We start from the raw sequence: 24,463 nt of genomic DNA, 5'->3' as shown, positions 1-24,463 counted from the left end.
GTCTGCTGGTGGCTTCAGGGAATACTCTAGCCTTTGCTCAGCCTCACCCCTGGGATGTGAGCCTTCAAGGGTGGAGGCAGGGCGGGGAGCGTGCCCAGCCCGTGCACCCCTCCCAGGATGCCTGACCTGCACTTTTTGAGAGTCAGGACTGCTGTGGCGAGTAATGGGAACACGATCCCTGAGTTCCACTGTGCTCTCTGCCCAAAGACCTTTGGCCCTGGTATGCCATTGAATATCATCACAGCCCCGGGTTGGGTTAACCCCTCTTGTGGAAGGGGAGCCTGAGGCCCCGAGGGTGGGTGTAACCTGCCGAGGCTTGTCGCTGTGGTCATCTTCAACTGCTGGATTGACGCCTCCCGATGCAAGTGTTCCGTGTGCTACTTGCCAGCTGGCTGCAGTGATCACGGCAGTGAATTCGCAGACATAAGGGATGTGGTTCCGTGGCTCATAATCAGGCCATACCCCATGCTTGCACTTTGTAGAACAATGTTAGCTAAACTTTGCACAGTTCTTACTCTTTTCCAGCCTGTCTTCGGCTGCGCACGCGTTCTCGGATTTACTCTTCACTTGCCCCCTGTGAAGAAGCTATTAGTATTTCCCCCATTTTACAGATGAGAAGACTGAGGCATGCAGAGATCAGTAACTGGCCCTAGGTCAGGAAGGTTGTGAATGAGGGCGCTGGGATTCCAACCCCAGGGGCGGGGCTCCGGACGTCTCATCTCAGACTCTGTGTCTCCTCAGCCGGGGCCCTGCTCCTGGGACCCAGGCCTGTGCTCCGTGTTGCTCATTCGAGCCAGTCTCCAAGAACCTCAGAATCATCCCAGGCCCCTTCTTCTCTCACACGCCAATGTCAGAGACGGGCTCCCGCGGACTGTGTCTTTGTATCTTCGTTTCCACGCCTCTCCTCGGCCCCTTCCACTGCATGCTTCCGCTGCACAACACACAGCTTCTGGACATACCCGCTTTCTTTTGATTCTTTTCCCTCCTCGCTGTCTCCCCTTGGCTCCTGTGAGCTACTGAACCTGAAAATCATCCTCGTGACAAAGCAGAGGGGCCCTGGTGCTGCCTCCGGCCTCAAGACCTAACCCGTCTTCATGGGTTGTCCCCGCACGTTCACTCTGCCGACATCATCTCGATTTTATTTTTACTTCTGCAAAATGTCGCCCTTCACATATGGAACGTTCCCCCTCCTACTTTTACCTGCTGATTTCTTTTAAATAATAAGATGGCATTTCCCCACCCGGCCCGGGATGGATGCCGATGCCTTACTGTGGGCCACGTGGCCTTGTGTGTAACTTGATCCTAGCGCTGACGGAGCTGTACCCAAACCATCTGTCTCTATGCTGCCACACATACCCAGCCACGCGGGCCTCGAACCCAGAAATCACGTGCCAATAATCCTCTTCATTCTCCAGCCTCGCCCGGAAACAACAGCCACTAAATGACTCTTGAGCAAATGCAGACATGAGTGACTTGGGCACCATGTTAGCACTTCCTGCATTCTCCTGAATTCTGGAATATTGCTGTTTGTAGTGACACTCACCACACTCAGGCTCAAACACATCCCGAACGCTTCTCGAAAGAGGTTCCCTGCCTCGCAGTTGAAGCATGACTAGCAGCAACATTTGAGTCGAGGAGATGACAGAGTAGCTCCCGAAAGGGAGGGAGTCTTGCTGACCAGGAGTGTCGGTGTGGGGCTCTGGCTGGCCCTCTGGGACACGGGTGGGGGGACGTGAAGGCGCCGAGCCTGGAGGCGGGCAGCCTGGGATGGGAGGCCAGTGTCAGGGTCAGAGCAGGCTGGTGTTGGGCAGTGAAAGCCGGGCCAGGTGAAGCCACAGGGAGAGTGGCCGGCTTTGGTCTCTGAAGCAGAGGCTTCTGTAAGGGAGCGGGGGCCACAAGCACAGTCTCCAGGTCGGGTTGGGGGCTCACTTCCGGCTGCAGCGTCCAGGGTGGATGGGGTGCTCACGTCCATCGGCGCCTCCTGTTCTTTGTGGTGCCTGCTTGGTGCTGACCTCTAAGTGGGCCCCAGCGCAGTGGGGCTTGCTGCCTTCTCTCTGCTCCTCGGTGAGCCCGTGGCCCTTACGGTTTTGGACAGCCTGCCACTGTGCTGCCGTTTCTTCTCCCTTCTTGCACCTGCCCTTCTCTTGCTTAAATCCACAAGCAGCAGCTTGCCAGGGACATAAACTCCCTCAGTGTTGGATCCTTAGCAAGCTAAAAGCCTATCCCCAAAAGATAGTTCTGCCAGATTCTAAAGCCAAATCTTCAAGATGTGAAGCCATCACTTAAACCACAAGTGAATTACACGAAATTGAAAGCAACGCACAGAACGTAAACGCCCCCTTGCGTTGCTCCACCTGCCCGCCTCCGATAATCCGGGAGTGCGATCCGCTGATGAGGAAAACCGAGATGACGCTCTGGAACACTATAATGGGATCAATAAAAGTAATAGAATTAACCGTGATGATAATAATGTTACATTATTCATTGTATCTACTATTTAGGAAGCAACCAGATAACGCACTTAATCTCTACCAGGCATTTGATTTGTTATAGAACCGATCCTGTCAACAATCTTACATTATTGATGGCATCGCATTCCAAAATTGTTTTTAACAGAGAGACTCGGCGTGTCCACGGGTGCAGCTCTGACAAGGTTACGGTTTGCAGAGCTAGCTTCGAGTTTGGTTTGACCCCGATGATGGACCAGACACTCATTTCACACCGTCTCTCGGTTTTATAACATCATACGTAGTGACTGGTGGTTTTGAAGAGAAACAAATAGGGCTGATAGAGTTGGAGAAGGGTATTTTTTTTTCCTTTAAAACAGAGCCTTCCTCCAGCTAGACTGTAAAAATACATTCGTCAGAAAGGTGTTTGGGGTTTTATGATGATCGGACAACTAAATTGCTTGTTCAGTGTGAGTTGTGTAATGTTCTCAATTAGATTAAATATTAAGAATCCCATTTGCCAACTGCTCACAAAATTGCTGAACATTACACACGGTTTGGGGAATTGCTTTTAATGAAGAACAAATGGAAGTAAAATACCAGATACTGGAAGTGCCAGCGCTGGAGATGTTTTGAGAGAGGGATCCAGCACTTTCCCACGTGGAGTGTTCAGTATTTTCTGTGCTGGAATGACGTAGGACTGTAGTCACCTCAGTTAAGGAATCTGCTGTCTGCGGGTCCTTGTTAAGAAACACAGCGGTGACGTGGCCTCTTCACTGCGTTTGGAGGCTCTGTGTACAATACTGAGCAGAGAAAGGCCGGAGGGTCCCCTGTGTCGGGAAGACTGCAGGGAAGTGGGCTCCAGTCCCCTCTTACTTCCTCTTTCTATGCCTCGATCGCCTCGGCTCAGAGAACAGCGAGGCAGCGTGTGCATAGGATGGTGGCTGGTATCAGGGCCGGCGTCCTCACTCTGCCCTTCAGGACTCTGTCGTCTCTCCTGCCACCCCTGCAGCCTGGCGGGCCCGCACCTCTTGTGTGTTCCCAGAATGCAGTGATCTGTTCTTTGCCAGGTGCCTGTTCTTCATCAGGGGCTCTTCTGAGCACCCTGCTTCCGTGACCTGTCTTAGCTGGTCCTCACCACAGTGCTTGGCAGTAATTGCCTTTTTTATAGAAGAGTCAGGAAAGGATCACAAATACCCAGTGGGTCTCTACCCCATAGAAGGTGCTCCCCTTACCTGACAGAGGGCCACCAAGTAACAAGCCTTCGATAGATGCAGACCAGCGTGGACGACAAGTCAGATGCCCCAGCCTCGATTAAGACATGTCGCAATGCAGTGTCACTGCGGTCGTGTTGTTGGCCTTACGTTGAATAGCTTCGTCTTGAACCCGAGGCAAATGCAAGCAGTAGAGCCGCACAGCACTGCTAGCTTGCAACATGGCCAGAGATGTGATCCAAGTTTCACTTAAACTGTGTTCAGATTATTTTTGGTCTCTTAATTTTGACAATTTCTTTTTTTTTAATTTTATAATTTTTTATTATGTTATGTTAGTCACCATACAGTATATCCTTAGTTTTTGATGTAATGTTTTCCATGATTCATTATTTGCGTATAACACCCAGTGCACCATGCAATATGTGCCCTCCTTACTACCCATCACCGGCCTATCCCGATCCCCCACCCCCTCCCCTCTGAAGCCCTTAGTTTGTTTTTCATAGGAAACTGCATTCCTGACCCTATGTCCGACAGATCCACCAGTGTGCCTCCTCATCCCTAGACCGAGGCTTCTGTTGCACTGTACCTTACAGGGTTGATTTAAAAGCCCTAGATAAACTACAATATCTTATGCAAATACTCTTGTTCTGGTTCCTACTATTGCCATGATCGTTCCCGTGAAAGCCATACTTGCTTTGAGCTGGTTTCCTATAGACATAAACATTCTAATATGGTAATATTGATACAGTGGTCTCCCATTTGCCTTAAAAATCTCTCAGAACAGACTTATCTGTTTCAGCAGGGACCAAGAGAAGGCCCTTCTATAGGGAGGCAGGAGTTGGCAGTGGTTAGGAGTGTGGGCTCGCGGATCAGACTCACCCCATTCAAGCGATAGCCATGCCCTGTACCGAACATCCAACTTTGAGACAGACAACTCACTGTTGCTTCCCCCACCTCACTCCTGGACACGAGTCTGGGTGCTCTGTGCGCCCCAGATAAGGAGGCTTGTGAGGAGACACATGGGCGTTTGTATGTTTGCTATCAGATCCCAGAATCCACGTTCCGTGCTGGTTTGTCTGGTCTACTTTCCAGGCTCCCTACAGAATGAGCCACATAGAAAGAGCTCGCCAGATGTACCAGGAAGAGAGACAAGGACCAAATCCACAGGAGAGACCTCATAGCTCCCTGTAGGAGAGTAATTACAGATGCTGAGTCTGTGTCTGTCCCGGTGTTAGTGGAAGGATTTTAATACCTTTCATAATTAAAATCACAAAAGCATAGAATTTTACACCTTGAAGAGAACATAGTGAACCACTCCAACTCCAGCTTCCAAAGTAGAAACAGTTACAATAGTTGTCATGTCCCACTGAGACTGACAGCTCGCTGATCCTGCAGATATGTTGGAGTTTATGGTCTTGGAACTGGCCTCTTGGGGATGGGAGTAAAAACCAGTCGACCCTCCACACACATGCATAATTAATCCAGCAGTTCTGATGGCCGTTACCCCTGTTCTCACTGTCTTGCCCTCAGTTGGGAAGACTTTGATTCTGGTGAATTCGTAATAGTGCCCTGTGGTCTAAGAGAGCACGGCTATGCTGTTTTGGAACCCTGGATTTGTCTCTTAGTAATTATGGGGTCATGGGCTATTTACTTAATCTCTCTGGGCTCATTCCACTTTTATAAGTTTACATTCTGATTTCAACTTCCCTGAAGGTTTGGAGGACCAGAAGCAGCAGCTAGGGAGAAGCCAGCATCCTGGAAGAGAGCCCCAGCACATGCCTTCCCCTTCCCCTTTGATGAGCGCACTGGCACACATATTGCACCTTTCTTATGCGTCTCTGGGTTCCTGAGAATTGTGTTTTGATGGACATGGTATGCCTGACCCTGCATGACCAGATCCCAACTGTCCATCTCCCACCATGTCCTGCTTTTCTATCTTGGACTTATGTGCCTTAACAGCATAGCACAAAATCTAGCTCCCTGCACTTTATTTGTTCACTCTGTATCTTTGTTTATGGTGGTTCCCAAGTTTGACATGCCCTCTCTCATCCCTTTTCTGCTTGCCTAACCCTTCAAGATTCAGCTGCAGCAACACCTGTTCTAGGAAGCCTTCTCTGCTCACATCTGCCCACACAATGAGTATCCTGCGGTTTCTCCTGGTGTGACACCTACTTGCAATGATGTGTCTGTGTCCCTGGTCCCTCTGACTGGAGGATGTGTTCCCCAAGGTGGGGCAGTGCATGCTAATCTCTGGAGCTCAAATGTTTGTTTTTTTAAATGTATTTGTTTTCAAAGATTTTATTTATTTATTTGACAGAGACAGAGAGTGAGTAGAAGCAGGGGAGGGGCAGAGGGAGAGGGAGAAGCAGACTCCCTGCTGAGCGGGCAGCCTGACATAGGGCTTGATCTCAGGAATCTGGGATCATGACCCAAGCTGAAGGCAGACACTTAACCGACTGAGGCACCCAGGCGTCCCTGGAGCTCAAATGTTTATAGCACAGGGACGGGCACCCAGGAAGCACCAAATACAGAGTAACTGGGATGATGATGATACATGGAGTTGGGCTGACCCCACTGACTAGGTGAAGAATATAAAGAAAACCAATGAGACTCTCAATCATAATACTTATCATGTGAAAATGTAGTTCTCTGAAGTCAAATGAATCAATAGCAGCAATATATATTCATTCATCCGAAACACATCATAGGCGTTAAGGTAACTTAGAAGACGGTAATGACTTATTCCGGGTCAATATATCAACTTATTTAATTACTAATGAATTATTACCTTTTAAAGTTCTGAACAGTTCTAAAATCTCTTGGTAATACAGGAATTGACCAGTTTACCAAAGGAAATGCCATGAGATACATCAGCAGAAGGATTCTTAGGAAATTCTTACCTGTAATAACCGTCAGACTAAGGCTGCATGTCTGTTGTGCTCTGTGGAAGGTCGAGAACTACCCCCCTTCACCCTCACTCTTGCCCCGTGAGGACAGCTAAGTCCCTGCACAAGGTGTTAGAGCTGGGGAAGTAACAAAGGTCAGACATGACCCCGGGGCCCCAGGTCATTCCTGTAATTCCAAGTCTACCGAATGTGTATGGGATTCTGTTGCTTTGCCCCCACAAATTACAAGTAAAAGGAAATATACATCAAGGTGATGTTGGCACAAGCTGAATCAAAATGGTATCTTTTAAAAATTGCTGTTTAAACACAAGAGAGAAGATAATATTTAGGAATCGGGAATGCAAACAATGGCCACTGGCCTTCTGAAGCCCTGTGCCCAACACCGAGCAGCTCTCCTTGTGGGCTCGCTCCGGTCCCGAGCACCAGGCAGTACGATGTCCACAGCGGGACAGGGCGAGCTCCAGGGACCCCATCCTCGGAGATCAGATCTGCCGTCGGGGGTGAGGGGGACGGAAACGTGATGCCTTCTCTCCACCTGAGCACTGAACCAATCGGAAAGTAAGACAATTAGACAAACTGGAGATCAAACTAAGAGGAGATCGCTTAGCTTACATCTTTGATCACGGGGGCTCCCGGATCTTGAACTCTGGAGGGAACTACTTACCTGGTCAGTGCTGAATAGATGCGGGCCTCCCTGCTGAGCGCCTCTGCCAGGCCTCCCCCAGGGCCAAGGGGACGGAGACAGGTGCCTCCCAGGGAGGACTTGCTATCAAGAGAAAGGACAAGAAACAGCCCAGTTTTTTATCCCCGACTCACCAGGTGCCCAGCAAATGGGCAGAGAGGAGCTGGGGTGTCATGCTAATGGGAGTCCCTGCACGTTGAAAAGATAGCAAGAGAGGAGCAACAGTGTTGTCACGCACACACACGTCTCTAGACCCCCTCGCTGGGACCCTGGGCGACTGCTCCCCATGATGGCCCTTCAGAGAGCTCTGGCAGCTACTCAGCCTCACGATGGGGGTGCTTCCTCTCTTCTAACTGTTGTTTCAGTCCCCCGCATGGATACATTGCCCCCTATGTGAAGGTAGCTGGGCGTAGATGAATTCTATTCTGTCCCCGATTCCCAGGAGGGGAGCAGTGGGGACAGCAAACTTACGGAGGGAAAGAAACAGCAAGCCAGAGCCGCACAGAGCTCTTTCTGTGGTCACTCGGTGGTCACTTGTGGACCCTTTGGTGCTGGCACGACCCGTGGGTAGAGGGCAGGCAGCAGGCACGTGAAGTAGAATGGAGACGTGGCCGGATGGGAACGTAACCTAGACCAGGGAATGTAGCCTCCACCCCCTCGCCAACCCCCATGCCCACCTGCTCCCTTCTCTCCTGCTCCAGGAACCGTGCAGGCTGCCAAGAAGAGGACAGTTGGGGCAACTTAGATCAAGTCGTATTGATGTGAAATCATCTGTGATTTCTATAGTTCAGCTATTTTTGGGAAGAGACACTTGGTGTCCCACCCACAGCTGGCCACCGCAGCCCCGTGTGTGCGGGCACAAAATCAGGCGCTGTCCCCGGGATGGCAGCGGGCTGGGGTCAACCAGATGAAAGAAAAGAAAGATGAAACTGTTTTCCCGGATCCCAGCTAGCTAGTTGCAAAGTGAAGGCTCGCCCAAGGGGGTTTCAGTTCCCTTTGGAATGTACAGAGCGGGGTTCCTTTGTTAACCTGGGCCCTAACTGGGGTTAGAGGCTTCACTCTTCTGCATCCTGGACGTGGAAACACAGGCTAATACTATGTAAAGCCCCTCCAGCTCCGTCCGCAGAGTAAGCTCAGTGCTGTGAGGCTTCCTGCCCAGCCTGTGTCTAAACTGCTGATCCGCTGTTTGCCATCAGACCTGCAGACCAGTCACCACTCTGGGGTTCAGTCTCCCAGGCTACAAGATGGGGGGGCACAATTGTACTTATTTTATAGGGTTGGCATAAGAATTAAATGATTAACATACGTAGAGCACTGAAACAATGCCTGGCGTGGAAAAGGGTCAGATAATAACGTCAGCTGCTTATTAAAGCTATCGTAGTTTCCTCATTGATTAAAAATAAGATAGTAATGAAAACCCCCCTGAATTACCGAGAGGAAGGATCCAGGCACACAGCAGGCATGTACTGAACAGTGGCTACTATTAATAGGAGTCTAGATGGCGAGGTCTGATAGAGCTCGCATTCTTATTTCAAATAAACATCCAGAATATTAAAACCCAATTCCATTTATGCGTTCTCCCACAATTGTAACGCCGAAGATGTACTGATATTTCTGTATGAAAATGTGTCTTAACTTTCACGGGGGTGTTTGTATTAAATGAAAAGTTATCAGTGCTTATCATGTGCCAGATAAATATCAGATTGTGTGTGTATCTCACATAAAACATAAATGTGTTTATATAGAGCATAACGTTCCGTAGCACGATTTTGTGGCATGGAGCAAATCCCAGTCCCAATCCCAGTGCCCACATTGTATGAAAACCCGCGGTTCTAAGAAGGGGGAAGTGACAGTGATTTGGATCTTCAATCCAGGCCTGTGTTGTCTTGTGTCCGAAAGACCTCCCCCCCCCCCCAGGGGATGCTACAGCTCATTCATTCATTGATTCTTTCTTCAATCATAGAATTTCTATGTGCTGTTTCAGTTCAAGGAGAAATGACAGATTGCTTCTATTCTAGCCTCAGGGTGTTCAGGGAGGTTGGAGAGATCATGGTGGTCTGAGGAGGTGCGTGCAGGACGTAGGAGGAGGGAGAGGATGGAGCAGCTTCACAGAGGAGAGGACGTCTTGATGGCGAGTTTCAGGCAGCCAGGGACAGGTCCTTTAATGGAGAAAAGCAGCTGGAATTCGTTTGTGGAGCGAGAGGGAGCTGAGGACTGGAAATGTGGGGACGCCAGGCTTTGAATGCCATGCTCAGGAATTCGAACTTTATCTTGTAGACAGCGGGCAATGCTATAAACTAACTTGCACACGCTAGGTCTACGCATGGAAGGTAAGACCAGCCTGGTGAGACCCTTTAGAAGGATGCTTTAATAATTAAAGTAAGCAATGCGACTCAAACTAGGGCAGAAGCAAGAGCATGCTAGAGGCAGAGCCTTCAAGACTTTCTTAGAGATTCTGAGGTGAGAAAGAGATCTGGAGTCTGGGAGAGTGTCACAGCTGTCATGGATGTGGGGCCAAATGGGTCCACTAGGGATGACCAGAGGGAAGAGAAGGATTGGGTCAGGGCAACAGCAGTTAGCTCCTTTTAAGATGCCTCTTGGACAACGGGCAGCTGGCCAGCCAGCACTCCGGAGTAGAGATCTACAGCCCCGGGTGGGGGTTAGATCTGCAGATGTAGATGCGACCCGATGTGACCTTCATTCACAGGAAGGTCAGAGTTGAGGGCAAGCTTGCGTTCTCTGTTAGGTAATGAATGGAGTAAAAAGCAAACCTTCCTAACACCTAGTAAGGACTGACTATAACCCAGACACTCCCGTGGGCACTTTGGCTTTATTACTCTCCCCACTTCCCGTCGGAAACGGACACTCCAGAGGATGGGGGGCTAGCCCAGGCACACTGTTAGTGAGTGGCTGATCCTATTAGCCTCCGGATTCTGGGTTCTCATCCAACCATGTCCCAGCAGAGCTCCCAAGGAGCTTCAAGCAGCGTTACAATCCATTTTGTTCAGGTTTCTAAGTGGATCACTGTTGATGTTTGAGCCGCATAATCCGTAGACACGATCCTGGAGGCCACGATGGGTGTATCTGGTCGTGCCCACTGACCTTACCCTGGGCTGTCGCCCAAGTCTGCCTTCTACCAGAATAGTCGTGCTTGGTTAGCAGGCACCCTCCTTACATCCCCTGTGTGCCTGTGGTGGGCTGGGCCTGGCCTGGGGCCTCGTACTGTGAGTTCAAGAGCATGTGTGAGGCCTGGGTGTCATTGAGGGCTGCCGTTCCAGCCTGGGCCTCCTTTCTTGGTGCGGGGAGATTGTGCTTTTCGGTCCATTCCGTGCAAGGCCCGTGGAGGTGTGTGGGCTCTTCCACGCCGGATCCGCAGGCCCGGGGTCGGGGAAAGGGGAGGCTAAGGGGATTCTGCAGCAGCTGGCTCACTTTCAGAAACTTAACACTGTCGACGCTTTTATAGGGAACAAGATTTGTTTTGTTGATAATGATCTCAAGCCATGCATCTTTTTTCAGGATTTCTCTGTGGGTTACCATTTTGACTTCCTATGATCTCAATAGGCATATTGAATCAGATTTATGAAGATTCCCCCGAGATTACTTATGTGTCTCTTGACAAAAATCCATAGGATATTGGTATCTAGTTTTATTTTTTTATTGTTTTATTTAAGTTCAGCTAGCCAACTAAGAGTATATCATAAGTTTCAGATGCAGTGTTCAATAATTTCTCAGTCGCGTGTAACACCCAGGGCTCATCACATCTGGTTTTAAAAAGTCAAAGTTCATATCAGACTTCAGAGATCCCTTGCCTGCAATAGGTCCTGAAGCATTTTCCATCGGAGGCATTGGTGACAAGAAAATTCAGTTGCGAGCAGGTGGCAGGGCCAGGAAACGGGACGCTCAGGTCTGCTCGAAGCAATCAGATTGTGGGCTCCGAGCTCCTGGATCTGATGCCTGTGTTAATCCCCTGTCTGCTTTCATTTCTGCTTAGTCACGGCTATGGGAGGCATTGCACGATTCAGATTAATGCATCAGTCAAAGCAGGCCGGCCTGCTGCAACATCTGTCCTCCGCCAGGCACGGTCTCCAGGGCCCCTGTGCACACTGGGAGGGACTGCCCCCACTTAGCACCTGAACTGGAGAATCACTTCTTCTGCGGGCAAAGCAGGGTGACCTTGTACAAGTCATTTGATTCTTTGACCCACAGCCTTTGATCTATGAAACAGAAATTGGAGTTCCTGCCACATATTATTTGATCTAATCAGAAGGAACTTTTGAGGTATGGTTAAGTGATAAAAGGGAACAAAGAACCATCCAAAGCGTTTTCCAACTTGTGAGTGTGTCTGTGTGTGTGTCCAGGACACGTATTCATATATTAAATGCACATAAAACATGTACGCACCCATGCATATGGCCGTATTCTAGAAGGATCCACAAGAAATTATTGGACCTGGGGAATGAGGCACTTTGTATTGTGTTTCCTTTGGTAATACTGAGATTTTTACCATATGCCTATTCTCATTTTGAAAGTCGGAATTAGAGCATCTGCTCCCAGTGACATCAAGGTAATGGGAGCACGTAGATGCTTCGTGAACAGTGGGTTCCTTCTCGCTCCGTAGCTCGGGGAGTCCCCCACACACCCTGCAATGCACAAGCTCTGCTCGTCTTTCTACAACTGTGCTGACTTCTGTTCCTAACATATGAGGAAGGATAAGAAATGGGAATAAATGGATTACCTTGAGTGCCTAGCTGACTGAATTTTCTGCTTATGAAATGGAAAAGTCTTTGATTGCAGACCTCACTGAATGTTTCTCATCAGTTCAAATCAAAAGGGACCTGGTGGCCTCGGAATGCAGGTTTCGGTGGCGTCCCCGGGGAGCAGAGGCTCTGATGAGGGTCTCTCCAGGGGATGCGGTGGTGCATGGCCCTTATCCCCTTCTCTGGCCCGAGTCAGTCATTTCCTCACACTGCCGAGGATGTTGGTAGCCAACAGCAATCGGCTAAGCCTCTTTCTGGAGATTGCTCTGAGAGTGCTGCTGGCCCAGGTTACCTCCTCCAGGGGTAACGCACCCTCAGTAATGGTCAGTACTTGGGTGCAGAGACCTGGCCTCGCCTGCAAGGCCACCCGGCCCTGTGGCTCCGGAGCTCCCCGTGGGACGGACCAGGGTCTCTGTTGGGCTGCAGGACCGTGCAGTGTCACTCCTCCCTCTGCCCATCCGACTCTCCCACAGACTTGCTCCCGACAGCACACCCACCGTCTCCTGCAGGCACGGCTCTGTCTTCGAGGCTTCTTCCTAGGGACCTGACTCATGACCGTCTCAGAGCTAGGTGACACCCGCATCCTGCTTTCCCGATGTGTAGCGCCCTGGATGACCCACCCATCATGACGCCGTGATTAGCTCGAGTACAACACACCCATGATCGTCCACCTTTATGGCACCGCTGGGACTGCAGATGACATGCAGATGGCCATTGACCCCGATCAGACCTGTCCTGCCCCTGTGGACCAACTCAGCCCTCTCCGATGGCAACAAGCAAGGACACCAGTGAGGCAGGAGACTGCCACATCACCTGCTCACGAGACCCACGGCAGGGAATTCTACCAGCTCCCCGTGTGGCGTTTCCTACAGCCGGACAGGCAGAGCAGTGCGGGATCATGAAGAGCCAGTTGCTTCCTCCCCTCACGGCTGCACGAGCAGTAGATGGACAGGCAGGTCTCGCGTCCATGGAATTCTCCAGCCCGGTAGCGACACCCTCCTCTGCTGCCCAGGCCCCTCCCTGGGGGGTTCCTTTCTCTGCCCCCAAAACCAGTCCCTCCTGAAATTCACCCCAAAACATCGTATCTTCCTCCCACCATGTCTAGGTCTCCAGGTACACGGTGGGCTTGGCCACCTTTTCCTCATCGCCAAACCACGTTTGGGTCATCGTACCCACTTAACGCGCCCAACGTCTGCAAGCAAATGACAGCATACAGAGCACCTGACGCTGTACCCTCGTGCCCAGTCTCTCGCCAAAGGCACTGCCGGCCCTGAGTATCTAACCTCACATCTTCCAGCAGCACATCCTCCCTCCTCTCGGCATTATGTCCCACTCACCCACCTCCCACGAGCATCTCTACAAACTCCTCCTCTCCCTGCGAAAGGAGACCCTCCTGCCCGTCCCCATCTTCTATGGTGCGCCGTGCAGTGGCCAGGAAACGAGGGCTTGTGAGTGGGTCCCCTGAGGTTGTCCCAGACCTTCCAGGTCGGTGCCATCCTCCTCCTCCTCGTTGTTATTATTACTCCAATATTGCTATTGTTATTATTTTAACGTGAACACGTAAGATAGAGGCTCGGCAGGTTGCAGTGTTTTTCCCACACAGAGAGGTGGGGGAAGGACTGAAACTCTTCCCCGGGATTGCGAACCCCTGCGCAGCTCTTCCCTGAGCCGGCCGTGGGGTGGCCCTTAGCGTCTGTGTCTGTCCCACCCACAGGGGAGCTTCTACGTGCCGTCCGAGACCTGCATGCAGCACGCACACCGGTGGCACCGGGAGCTGTGTTTCCTGCTCCTACACGCCTACCGGGGACTCCGCACCTACTTCCTGGGCATCCTGACGGACATCCCGGAGCTGCCGCACATGGAGCTGGGTAAGGGGCTGGGCCTGGGGGAATGCCTCAAGCCAGCGGCCCAACTGCCCCGTTGGGGGCCAGGCTTGAGAAAGCTTGCGATTCTGTCAGCGTCACAGTGACAGGTGCCATCCAGGTATGTTTTCTGTGCGTTACCTCGTTCTAGCACGAGAGAGTTTCGGGCATGCTTATACAGCAAGAAAAGGCAGGAGCACCCCGAGGCCCATACACTCATGCGTTCATTCACCCAGCAGGCATTTACTGAACACCTGCTACGCATCTGCCACTGTCGTACACAATGTCAAGTTGCTTGGAAGGGAAAGTAGTTACAGGATTGCAACTGACAAGAGTGGAAAACAACCCCCAAGAATATGTATATACACATATATACATAAATATATACTTGTATATATCTTTTATACATATTATAGATAGGTAGGTAGGTAGATAGATTTTAATCTGCATGATTATAGAAACCTCTCTACAGCCATCATCTCTGGTTTTCTGGGGATGAATTGCTTTGTATACATCATCAGACATCATGGAGATCATTGGGCCTGAATCCCTCTTTGCTGACAGGTGTTGGAACTGAAGCTCAGAGAGGGCAGTGACTGCTCAGGGTCGCACAGCAATGCATGGCAGAACCAAGACAAGAGCACAGAGCTCTGCACTGACTCTTGGGGCAGCGTCCCTTATGTCATCCCACACATTTACAGCAGGCGACACAGTGTTACTCTGCTCACAGCCTTCTACAGGGGCCCCTTTGCTTCCAGAACCGAGGCCAGGTCCTTAGCCTGGTTCAGGCTTAAGCACAGCCCTGCTGGGGTACCTCAGCTTCCCCACCCACACCCCAGACCTCACCTACTGGGACAGCCATGGCTTTGACAGGATTTAGGGCCTTGTACGATGTCCATTCCTGCACTGGACACACCACATGACAATGATTTATTTGCGTGTTTCTCTTCCCCGCTCGATGTGGGGTGTTTGTGAGCAGAGCCCCCTCAGGTCCCTCGTGCACAGCGCCTGGCAGGTAGGGTGAAGGAGTAGGTGCAATGCTGTTGATGCATTGTCCTGCCGTCTTCCCGTCTGGCCTCAGCAGCTCTAACACCCAGACAAGTCAGGCGCTACTCTTTGAATCATGCAATAGTGAAGCTGCATTTTTTTTCAGGTTCCAATGTTATGCACACAATAAAGACACGCACGGAATCAGAGCCCGCTTACATTGCTCGGGGAAAATGGAGACTGTGCAGTGTTAGTTGACTTCTGGCTTTAGCTTGTTTCACCCAAAGACACTGAATGTATTTGCTCATTCGTTTATGATCGTACTTTTACGGAGCATCCGTTATGTGCCAGAAGCCACGAACAGAGCCACGATCAGTATGACGGAAGTTCACTGTGGCTGGTGGGACTCAGAGAGCTGATGAAGGTGCTGGGGGGCCGTCACGGGCTCCTCAGGCCATCGGTGCGGATCCGGAGACGCTGAGGGACTGCTCCCACTCACGTGGGCAGCAACGTTTTAAGTAGAACCGTGCCACGGCCAAGTGCAAACCACGGGCCGTACTACCATGGGACTGGGGGAGAGTTCAAAGATAGGCAGAACTGCGAACATTGAATCCCAGGTGGCCAGAGGCCGGAGGTTCCTGCTGGTAAGAGCCGAGAGCACAGGCTCCTCTGTGGGTTGGGATGGTGGTGAGTGTTGCAGTCGGTGGGGCTGGGCTCAGCTCTGCCACTCCGCTTCTCTGTGCTTCCCTGCGTTCACCTGCATGATGGAGCTTCAAATCCATGTCCCACACGTGTCACACACGTATGTGCAGGTGTGTGCATGCCCGCGTGCACATACCTGCAAAAGCCCAAAAGAATATGGGACCCCTTTGAACCACACAAAGTGCTGTGTGAACGTGGAGGCCTTCTGTTCCTCAGAAGAGCACCCATGAGATGATATGGACCTTTGTCTAGTGTGGGGTCACATGGTTCCAGATGAGGCTTACCTTTTTTTATAAATATGACCCCTTAGGAAGTCAGAATAGAAAGGAGAGTCCTCGGGAGTTGTGTTTCTTTCTGTGACTTTAATGCCAACTTAAACATACGCTTTTTTATGCGCTTCACAACCACAACATTTCAGCATGTGTCCATTTTACCGTGCATCTTTTTTTTCTTCCCAGAGTCCCTTGCTGTTGAGGAAACGCTCTCTCAGCTGTGCTCAGAGCTACAGGTAATTAGAAAACCAGCCCTGCGGGCCCCAAAGGCAGTTGTGTGATACAGGACCAACACAGGTCCCGGCTGGATGTAGAAATCAGAGATGAAAGCACAGCGTGTGTAAGCTAGACCTGAAACTGAAGAGATACTCTGCCATTCTTTGTTATTCTCTGTTATTAAGTGTCCACTAGACCCCTTTTGTAAGACTAGCTCTCTGTGAGATGTTTTGAAAAAAATAAACAGGTTCACAGGTCTCTGTCCCTGGAGCTGATGCTATGTTTGTCTATTACTCCTCCATTTAACAAAATGTATTGACTACCAGCCATGTGCTTCTCCTGGAGGGCGATGGAGACCTTGCACCTGTGCCCAGATGGCCTCTGCCAGGGCAGGGGGCTAGCAGGGTGATGATGCTGATGATGGGAAGAGTAGTGTGCATCTTCCAGAAATTCATCGAGCATCTATGAAGCAAACGTGCTTAGTAGACACTAGGCGAATGCATGCTGCTGTTACCTGCAGTGTCTGGAACACTTTCCCCTCCCATTGTGTGGATGGTCTGGGTGGGTACTGCACGTCGTCTGTTTATAGTGAGAGGCAAATCAAGATGGAAACCGGTTGGCAGCTCATCAGTGCTGGACTGGTCTCAGCTGGACTCAGAGGACTGTCGAATTGCGAAGTGACATCGCCGTCTCTCACACCAGTGTTTTCAACTCCTGCTGCACAGGGGAAACACATTTGGGACTTCTAAGATGTACCTTTGCCTGGGTCCCATCTAAACCGGGTGAGACAGAGTATTGGGGAGTGGAGCTCAGCCATTTGTGTTCCGAAAAACTCCCCAGCTTGATCGAAACCGCAGGGAGATACCACCTCACACCTGTTAGAGTGGCTGTTATCGGAAAGACGAGAGATGTCAGGTGCTGGCGAGGATGTGGGGGAAAGGGAATTCTTGGGCACCGTTGGCGGGAATGGAAACCAGAGCAGTCACTGCAGAAGACAGGACGGAGGCTCCCCAGACATTTCAAAATACGACCACCCTGTGCTCCAACGATTTCACTACTGAGTATGTATCAAGGACATGGGACCACTATCTCGAAGAGATGTCTGCATCCCTGTGTTCACTGCGGCGTTATTCACAATAGCCAAGGCTTGGGAACAACCTGGATGTCCACTTACGGACGAATGGATAAAGAAAACATGGTGTCTCTGTATAGTGGAATACTATTTAGCCATAAGAAGAAGGAAATCCTGCCATTTGCAACAACGTGAATGAATCTTGAGGGCATTGTGCTGCTTGTAATAAAGACAAGTTAACAGATGATCTCACTTACATGTGAATGTAAAACAAACAAAAACCTAACTCATAGGCACTGAGGGCAGATTGGTGGTTGCCAGAGGACGGGGAGATGGGTGAAGGTGGTCAAAAGGTACGAACTTCCAGTTATAAGTTGAGTAAGTTCTGGGAATAGACCATGCAGTGTGGGGACTAAAGTTAACAACACTGTGCTATTTGAAAGTGACTAAGTATAGATCTTAACAGTCCTCATCACAAGGAAAACATTTTAAGTTTAAGGGGCATGATGGGTGTGTTAATGAATGTTATTGCGGTGATCATTCACAATAGATACATTTATCAAATCATTATGTTGTGCCCCTTAAACGTACATAATGTTATATGTCAGTAATATTATATCTCAATAAAACTGGAAGAAAAAAACGTAGAAAGAAGAAGGTCCCCAGATGGGCATACTGTGCAGCCAGGGCTGAGAACCCCTGCTTTAGAGCAGGTTATAAAATCAGTGAAACTCAGCATTACCGTGGACAGACGGCAGCCTGCTGGGAAGGTGGAGTGCAGAGCACGTGCTGGGCGCTGGGGTGGGGGCGAGTCTGGGGCGGAGGGGCCCTTTGAGTGAGCCCTGAAGAAAGGGTGGGATCATCAAGGAGTCACATCACAGCCTCTGCTCCTGATAAAGGTGGGGACACGGGAGGAGCACAAGAAGTCCGTTTAGAGAGTTTAGAGAGCGTGGAAGGGAAACAGGAGGCTGACGGAGGGCTTGGATGCCAGGGCTTGGAGCGTCCACTCCCCAAACCCGGAGGCGGTGAAGGCAGTGCACCAGGGGGCTGGCTAAGCTGACCAGGAGGCCGAAGACTCCAGGGACCATAGCTCCCCCTTCTGCCCAGGAAGGCACCCAGGGCAGCGACGCCTTGGAAAAGCCCGCAGGCTTTGCAGGTCCAAGTCCGGGCTCCAGCCCTCTGCACATCAGCTGCGCGATCCCGGATGTGCGATTCAGCATCTTGATGGGCCTCGGATTTCTCACCTGTGTGTCGTGGCTGTTGTGAGGGGACCAGGAGAGAGCTCACGAGAGGACCCTGTGAGTGCCCGGCTCAGGGCTCCTGGGTCTGCGGTGCAGAGCTGGCCTGCCCTCCGGGGCTGGCCCGCCAGGCCCCATCCCTCCCAGCCTGGACACCGCCCAGCATCCCAACGAGACACTGTTGCCATCTGTAAGTTATGGAAAACTGAGTTTTAGCAGTTTCAAGAACGCCAGCTGTTAGTAGCTGTTACTCACCACACCCACCATCTTTCCGCCGCTCCCAGGGTGATGAACAGCCAGAGATGGGGTGCCCTGTGGGTTCTCTGCTGGTGCTGTGCCGCTTTCTCTCAGATTCCCAGAAGCTTCTCGTCTGAAGCCCAGGAAGACGGGCTAGCCCGCGGTGCTTCCGCCGGAGCACCCCACCTCCACGAGCAAGGACAGCCAGCATGGATCCGGCCCACGCTCTGGGCCAGCCGCAGGGTAAGGGCTTGTCGGGTAGACTCTTCTGGCCTCCCCACAACCACTGAGACTTTGGCTTCCTGGACCCGCTTGGCCGGGGCACCCAGTGAGCGGTGGAGGGAGACGGGGCGCACACTGCCAGACTGCACAGCGCCCAGCCCACTGCCTCGGTGTCCTGCTGTGCTCACTCCTCGGGGCCGGGCAGGGGCTGCTCCCTGTTTCTTCTTAGACCTCACTCGGTGGTGGGTGGGTTGGGGGACCACGGAAGTGATGGGGAATCAAGACATGTTGCAAAAGCGGTCCCATCAGAACCAAGGAGACGTGGCTTCGAATTGCTTACCTACTCACCGTGCAACTTTAGACAAGTTGCTTAAACTTTATGGACCTTGGTGTTCTTATCGGTAAAGTGGGGGTAAAATGGCTCATTTTTTATTAAGCTCTTTTTCTCTGAGCCAGTAGGTCGCACCCTGGCTAGCTGCTGGCTGTTATTTCTCTGTGCCTGCTGTGCATTCCTCATGTAACGTATACAGCCGTTCTATGGAGGGAGAGATCCTCTTGCTCTCAGCGGATGAAGAATCAGGGCTCAGCTCACAAAGGGTGGGTTGTTTGCTCAGAGTCACAGCACTGGCCGAACAGGGTCGGGCGCTGGGCGCTGCAACGCCGGGGTCCTCTCTCCCCACCAGGGTCCATCCGGGGAAGCAGAGTCATCCTTTGCAGAGAACACAGGTGGAATCTGTGAAGTCTCTGCATCCAGCCCTGCAGGGCAGTGAACGGAGAAAATGCTGCCTGCCGTGTTTGGTACAATTATCACTGCCTTCTGGCTTGTCACTTCCCTGGCCATAAAGCAGTTTCCGGTGCCACATGTGCCCTGCGGGGAATATGGTTAAAAGGCCGTGTTGCTCTTGTCTTCACGACCACGAATGGTCAGTGTTTCCATGGGAACTACCTTAGAGATTTGATTCATTTCGGCAAACATTTTGTGAGTCCCCACGCCTCACCAGGCTCTGTGTTAGGCCCCGGGGACTCACTAGAGACCCCCTTCCCATGGGGGCACACAGCCGAAGGGGGTGACTCGTTCACTCTCGACCCTCCAGTGCCTAGAAGGGTTCGTTCCTGGAATGAACGAATGCACTAATGAATCACAAGAACGCTACGTGGTACCCAAGGTGAGGAAGCCAGTGACCCCAGAGCAGCTGTCGTCACCCCAAGGCTGCTGGCTGATCTGCAGGAGGAGGCGGGAGTTGGCGTGCTCGTTCACCGACCCAACCAAGCCCTGGGCGTTGCTGTGCCATCGTGCGCCGAGGAGGAGCAATGGTCAGAGTCCGCTGCTGTGTGGGCTGTGCAGTGCCATCCGGAGGGTGCGGGCTGGCTGTCCACTTTGGACAGGCCATGTCCCGTCTGGGTGGCTGGTTTCCCACGTGTGGAGGGTCGTTCTGAGGGTGAAGTGAGCTCACACGTGCACACAGTACCACTGTCCCTCGTTGACCCTGTCCCAGTGCGCCCCACAGGCCGGTGGGGGCTGCAGATGTGGACACAGACGTGCGCGTGGCTGTGGGACCCCAGGAGAATGTGTCACTATCTGTGGGGAGGCAGGAGCTAGTGGATCCCAGAGGGGAGGCTGTGTGGGAGAAAGCCTCACAGCCTCCTGTAAGAGCACAGTCCAGGCAATGGAGGTGAGGCTGGGGGAGTGCCCGGGGCAAGGCAGTGCACGTGCATCAGTGAGCGGGGCTCCTGGAAGGGGAGGCTGGGGGGCACTGAGGCTCTGAGGGGGAGCCTGCGTGCCCTGCACGGTGCAGAGCTTGGACTAACCCCCAGGTGACAGGGAGCCATGCAGGAGACTGATGAGCTTGCTGGGGGCTGTGTGGAGGGGGACTGTGCGTCTTAAGGCAGGAAAGGGTGGCTAATTGGGTTTACAGCCAAAGCAGTGACAATGCCAGCTTCCGCGTGCTGGATTCTGGCTCCCACGTTTGAGACACCGGGCACTGCCTCCAGCAGCCCTGAAAACACAGGGGGACACATAGATATGTCCCCATTCATTTTGCCACAGTAGACTCTGAAGGGTGGCTTCCTTAAAGCCTCTGAACCACTGAGGGACACTGGGGGGGGGGCAGCTGTTTTGATGCATCTGGTCCCTGCAGTGGCTCAGGTGAGAACTCAGGGGGCGGTGAGTCTATCTGATACATCTCATGAAAAGCCAAGGAGCGGGTCGCCTTCCTCCTCTGGCACTGGCCCCAGGCTGCAGGGATACTGCCCCTGGTTTTGAGTGATTGCGTTGCTGCAGGCTTAATTTTGTACCCAGCAATTAAGTTAGCCCACCTATGCAGGGATACCCCCGGGTGATGAGGAAGGAACCAGGAGTGGGGGTGGGCTTCAGCCCACTCTTTTGTTTGCTAAAGAGCTGCCCTAATGCCCACAGTGAACGAAACAGAGTCCCCTCCCCAACACCCCCAAAGGGCACTCAATGCCCACCAAGCATTGAGAGGCAGGACATCGCCACCTAGTGGCCAGCCACGCCAGGTAGGGAACCTCCATCAAAGGGGATGGACAGGGGAGGGGCGGGGGGTAGGCCTGGAAGCATTTCCGTGATTTAAAAGAACTTGAAAACAGAGAGTTCTGTAGTCATGGGGCAATTTGCATGTACCTTTATTCCAAGTGAATCCTATAAACATGCATTAAGCACCTACTGTATGCTGGCCACTGTGCTCTCTTTTGGGAATACAATAGAGACACGTTCCCAGGACTAGCAGCCTCAGGAGGAAGGGGCTTGTTCAGAAGATGCCAGTAGGGTCAGGGCTTGACCAGGGGTTGTAAGACGAGAGGCGCCCGGCCCTCCGGGAGGCAGGCCATGAAGGGGTCCAAGTGTGTCAGGTGGCAGGGAAGGCGCAGCCACTCATTTGCAGAGTGAGAATGCACAGAGCAGAAGCACCAGGGCCAAGTGCATGGAGCACAGGAAGCACGTGGTGGGGGCTGGGCTGGAAAGGGGAGTGGGAGTACAGGAAAAGGTCCCCGCTGTGCAGTCTGATCAGGGAAGGAACTTGGTGCACTCTACTTGGACAGGAGGGTTCCAGTGGAGCTCAGCCACGTGCTTTGGTACCAGAGACAGGCTCAACACACGCTGATAATCTCCCTGAAAGCAACTGCCAATTTGCTTTCAAAATTCAGCAAGACTGGGTTTCCTGTCGTAGAAAAGATGCTGTCTGGGTTGCCCCCATACACTGCTAGGAGATCCTAAATTGCTGAATGGTCTTTCCTCCAGCTGTACCTTCCTAGCAAGAAATGCTAAAAATTAGTTATCAGGCATAAATGGACAGCTACCAGTAGGGGTGGTGGGGTTTTGCTTGTTTTGTTTACTTAATTGTGTGAAATTTTTTTTTTGTCAATTGCCTTGCCTGAGCGTTTTTAAAATTATTTTGCTGAAGCCTGAAAACATCTTGTGATGTGGCTCAGCACAATGATCCCGCTGATAAGGATGTTACATGACTTCTCCGTGAATCCTTGCTTGCTGTGTACGTTTGGGCATGTGGGTTTCTTTAGCCTCCGTAGCAGAGGAAACTAAAAGTGTAGAGCGTTCTTATCCCCTGTGATCACAGTGACTTCGTCCCTGGCCAGCCACAGTCCCCTGTGGACAGAACCCTGGAGGGAACTCACAGCTCTGATCGTTTTGAGTAGCCAGGAAGTGCCAGAGCTCGCTAGAGGCAACGCTTTTGAGTGACACCCATATCTCTGTCTAATTTTAGAATCTGTCAGACTTGAATATGCATACGAAATACCTGGCAATCTTGTTAAAATACAGGTTCTGATTCGATCTGGGCCGGGGCAGGAGATTCTGCGCCTCGAACACTTTCCCAGGGGATGTCCGTGCAGCTGGTACGCCCCGCTCTGCCATGCCGTGAGGCTGAGCCCAGAGTCTGACTCTCCTCAGCCTGGCTTCCCTTCCCCAGCGAGCCCCCCCCAAGCTGCACGGCCTGCTGAGCATCCCCAATGCCCAGTGTGCCCTCAAGGCCCCCTCCCCTCGAATGCGGAGGTCCACGGACCCAGAGGGACCTGGCCTCGTTACAGAGGTTTATCTTCTGTAACTGCAAGGCTCTGGGGGTTAGGGAACGTGGTTAGTTCAGCGAATGTATAGAGGTTTTTCTTTACCTTGAGAGCACAGTACAGTTATCGCCTCCTCCAGGAAGCCCCCGTGATCCTTTGACAGCACTCAGTATGTATCTTTCATAGCACATTGTAGGTGTATTATGAGTCTCTAAATAAATGGCTATCACTGAGCCGTCTGTGTCTTCCAGGACTGGCTGTATTTATCTGTGGCTCCCCAGAAATCAGCACACCCCTCGCATATAACAGTCACTTGATAAACGGGGGGGGGGGGGGCAGGCAGGAGTGAACAAAGGAGCACGGTTAGAGCCCGGATGAGAAGCGTGGCAAGGGTGGCAGAGGCGAGCGGCTGAGCACCTCCAGGCAGCTTCATTTGAAAGAGCATCAGGCCGGTTGTGTCCTGGTTCGTGTGAAGGGCCTCTCCTTGGTCCTGCGTGCGAAGCCCCTCCATGCCTATCATCTGTAATTACACAGGCCCAGGCGTCTGTGAGAGGCAAGGAGTCCTCTTGTGGCCTAATTAGAAGCTTCCTTAACCTTATCTGGAGCCATTTCTGTAATCAACCAGGGGAAAAAATCGTTCTCCCAAAGACACATTCAACGAGTACCTTTGCTTTTTCTCCTTTTCACTCCAGCGGCTGAGCTCAGAATTCATGCTGTGTTTGCTGGTCCCCCTGCGGGGGTGGTGGGAGAGCTGTGGGGGCCAGAGTAGGCAGCCCAGTAAGGGAAGTCCAGTTACTGAGGCCCAGGGGGCCTCTCACTGATGCAGAGTCACCGGATTTTTCACTAAAGAGTTACCCAATCCCCACAACTCGTCCAGCACCATGTGGTCACTGGGAATACGGAGAAGCCTATCGCTCAGGGTGCAGGCAGAGGAGGGTTGTAGGAACAGTGTCTGGCCGGCGGTGCATTGAGAGTGATGTGTGCAAGGTCAAGTCAACTTCAAGGACAGGGAGGTTAGACTTACCCTTGGAGCAGAGTAGACATTTCTAAAGTATCATCAGAAGTAAGGAGGACTGCCTTGGCTCTTTATGCTGTGCCCTGGTGGAGAGCAGACATGTCCCAGGTGGTGAAGAGAGGGGGAGGGGAGGCTGGGGGATGAAAGGAGAGGGCCTTCTAAGGGGCCTGGCGCTTGGAAGGAGCTGGGGCGTCCGGGCCACGGCGAGCAGGTGCTGTGGCTGGGGCAGGGCGTGCGCTGGGCAGGAGGGAAGGCACCAGACGTAAGACAGGCCATGGCATCAGGGGTAACATGGTGCCAAGTGCTGAGGCAGGTGTTTGGTGCTCATTAGCAAGGGTAACTGGCAAAGAGGAGGTCCTGGTCCACCCCAAAAACCTCTTTCCTGCCTAGAGGTGTTCCAGGGGCTGGCTGTGTCCCCCACGCTCCTCAACCCATTGCTCAGTTTTCTGCCTCTGAACACCTTTGGCCACAGATTGTGGGGCTGAACCAAGAGTGGACAGGCCCAGGTTGACCCCTGACACCCGACAGAGCCAGGGCAGCAGGTGAGCCTTCCATCAGAAGAACGTAGGGCCATTCTCCCACTTTGGGGCTTTGGAGCT

General features: G+C 52.0%; 1 protein-coding gene across 1 annotated transcript in view; it reads left to right on the top strand.

Moving 5' to 3' along the window:
- The window catches only part of FAM135B (family with sequence similarity 135 member B), a 179,489-nt gene that overhangs the window by 122,159 nt on the left and 32,867 nt on the right, over positions 1 to 24,463 (top strand). Inside the window, exons 7-8 of the mRNA XM_008684168.2 lie at positions 13,721 to 13,874; positions 16,016 to 16,065. Coding sequence (XP_008682390.1) covers positions 13,721 to 13,874; positions 16,016 to 16,065 — 204 coding nt within the window. The remainder of the gene's footprint in view (positions 1 to 13,720; positions 13,875 to 16,015; positions 16,066 to 24,463) is intronic.

Source organism: Ursus maritimus, unplaced genomic scaffold (assembly GCF_017311325.1).
Source record: "Ursus maritimus isolate PB19 unplaced genomic scaffold, ASM1731132v1 scaffold_9, whole genome shotgun sequence".
In the NCBI taxonomy this organism is placed as follows: domain Eukaryota; kingdom Metazoa; phylum Chordata; class Mammalia; order Carnivora; family Ursidae; genus Ursus; species Ursus maritimus.
Note: the sequence above shows the minus strand (reverse complement) of the source record. Positions and strands in the feature narration are given on the sequence as shown.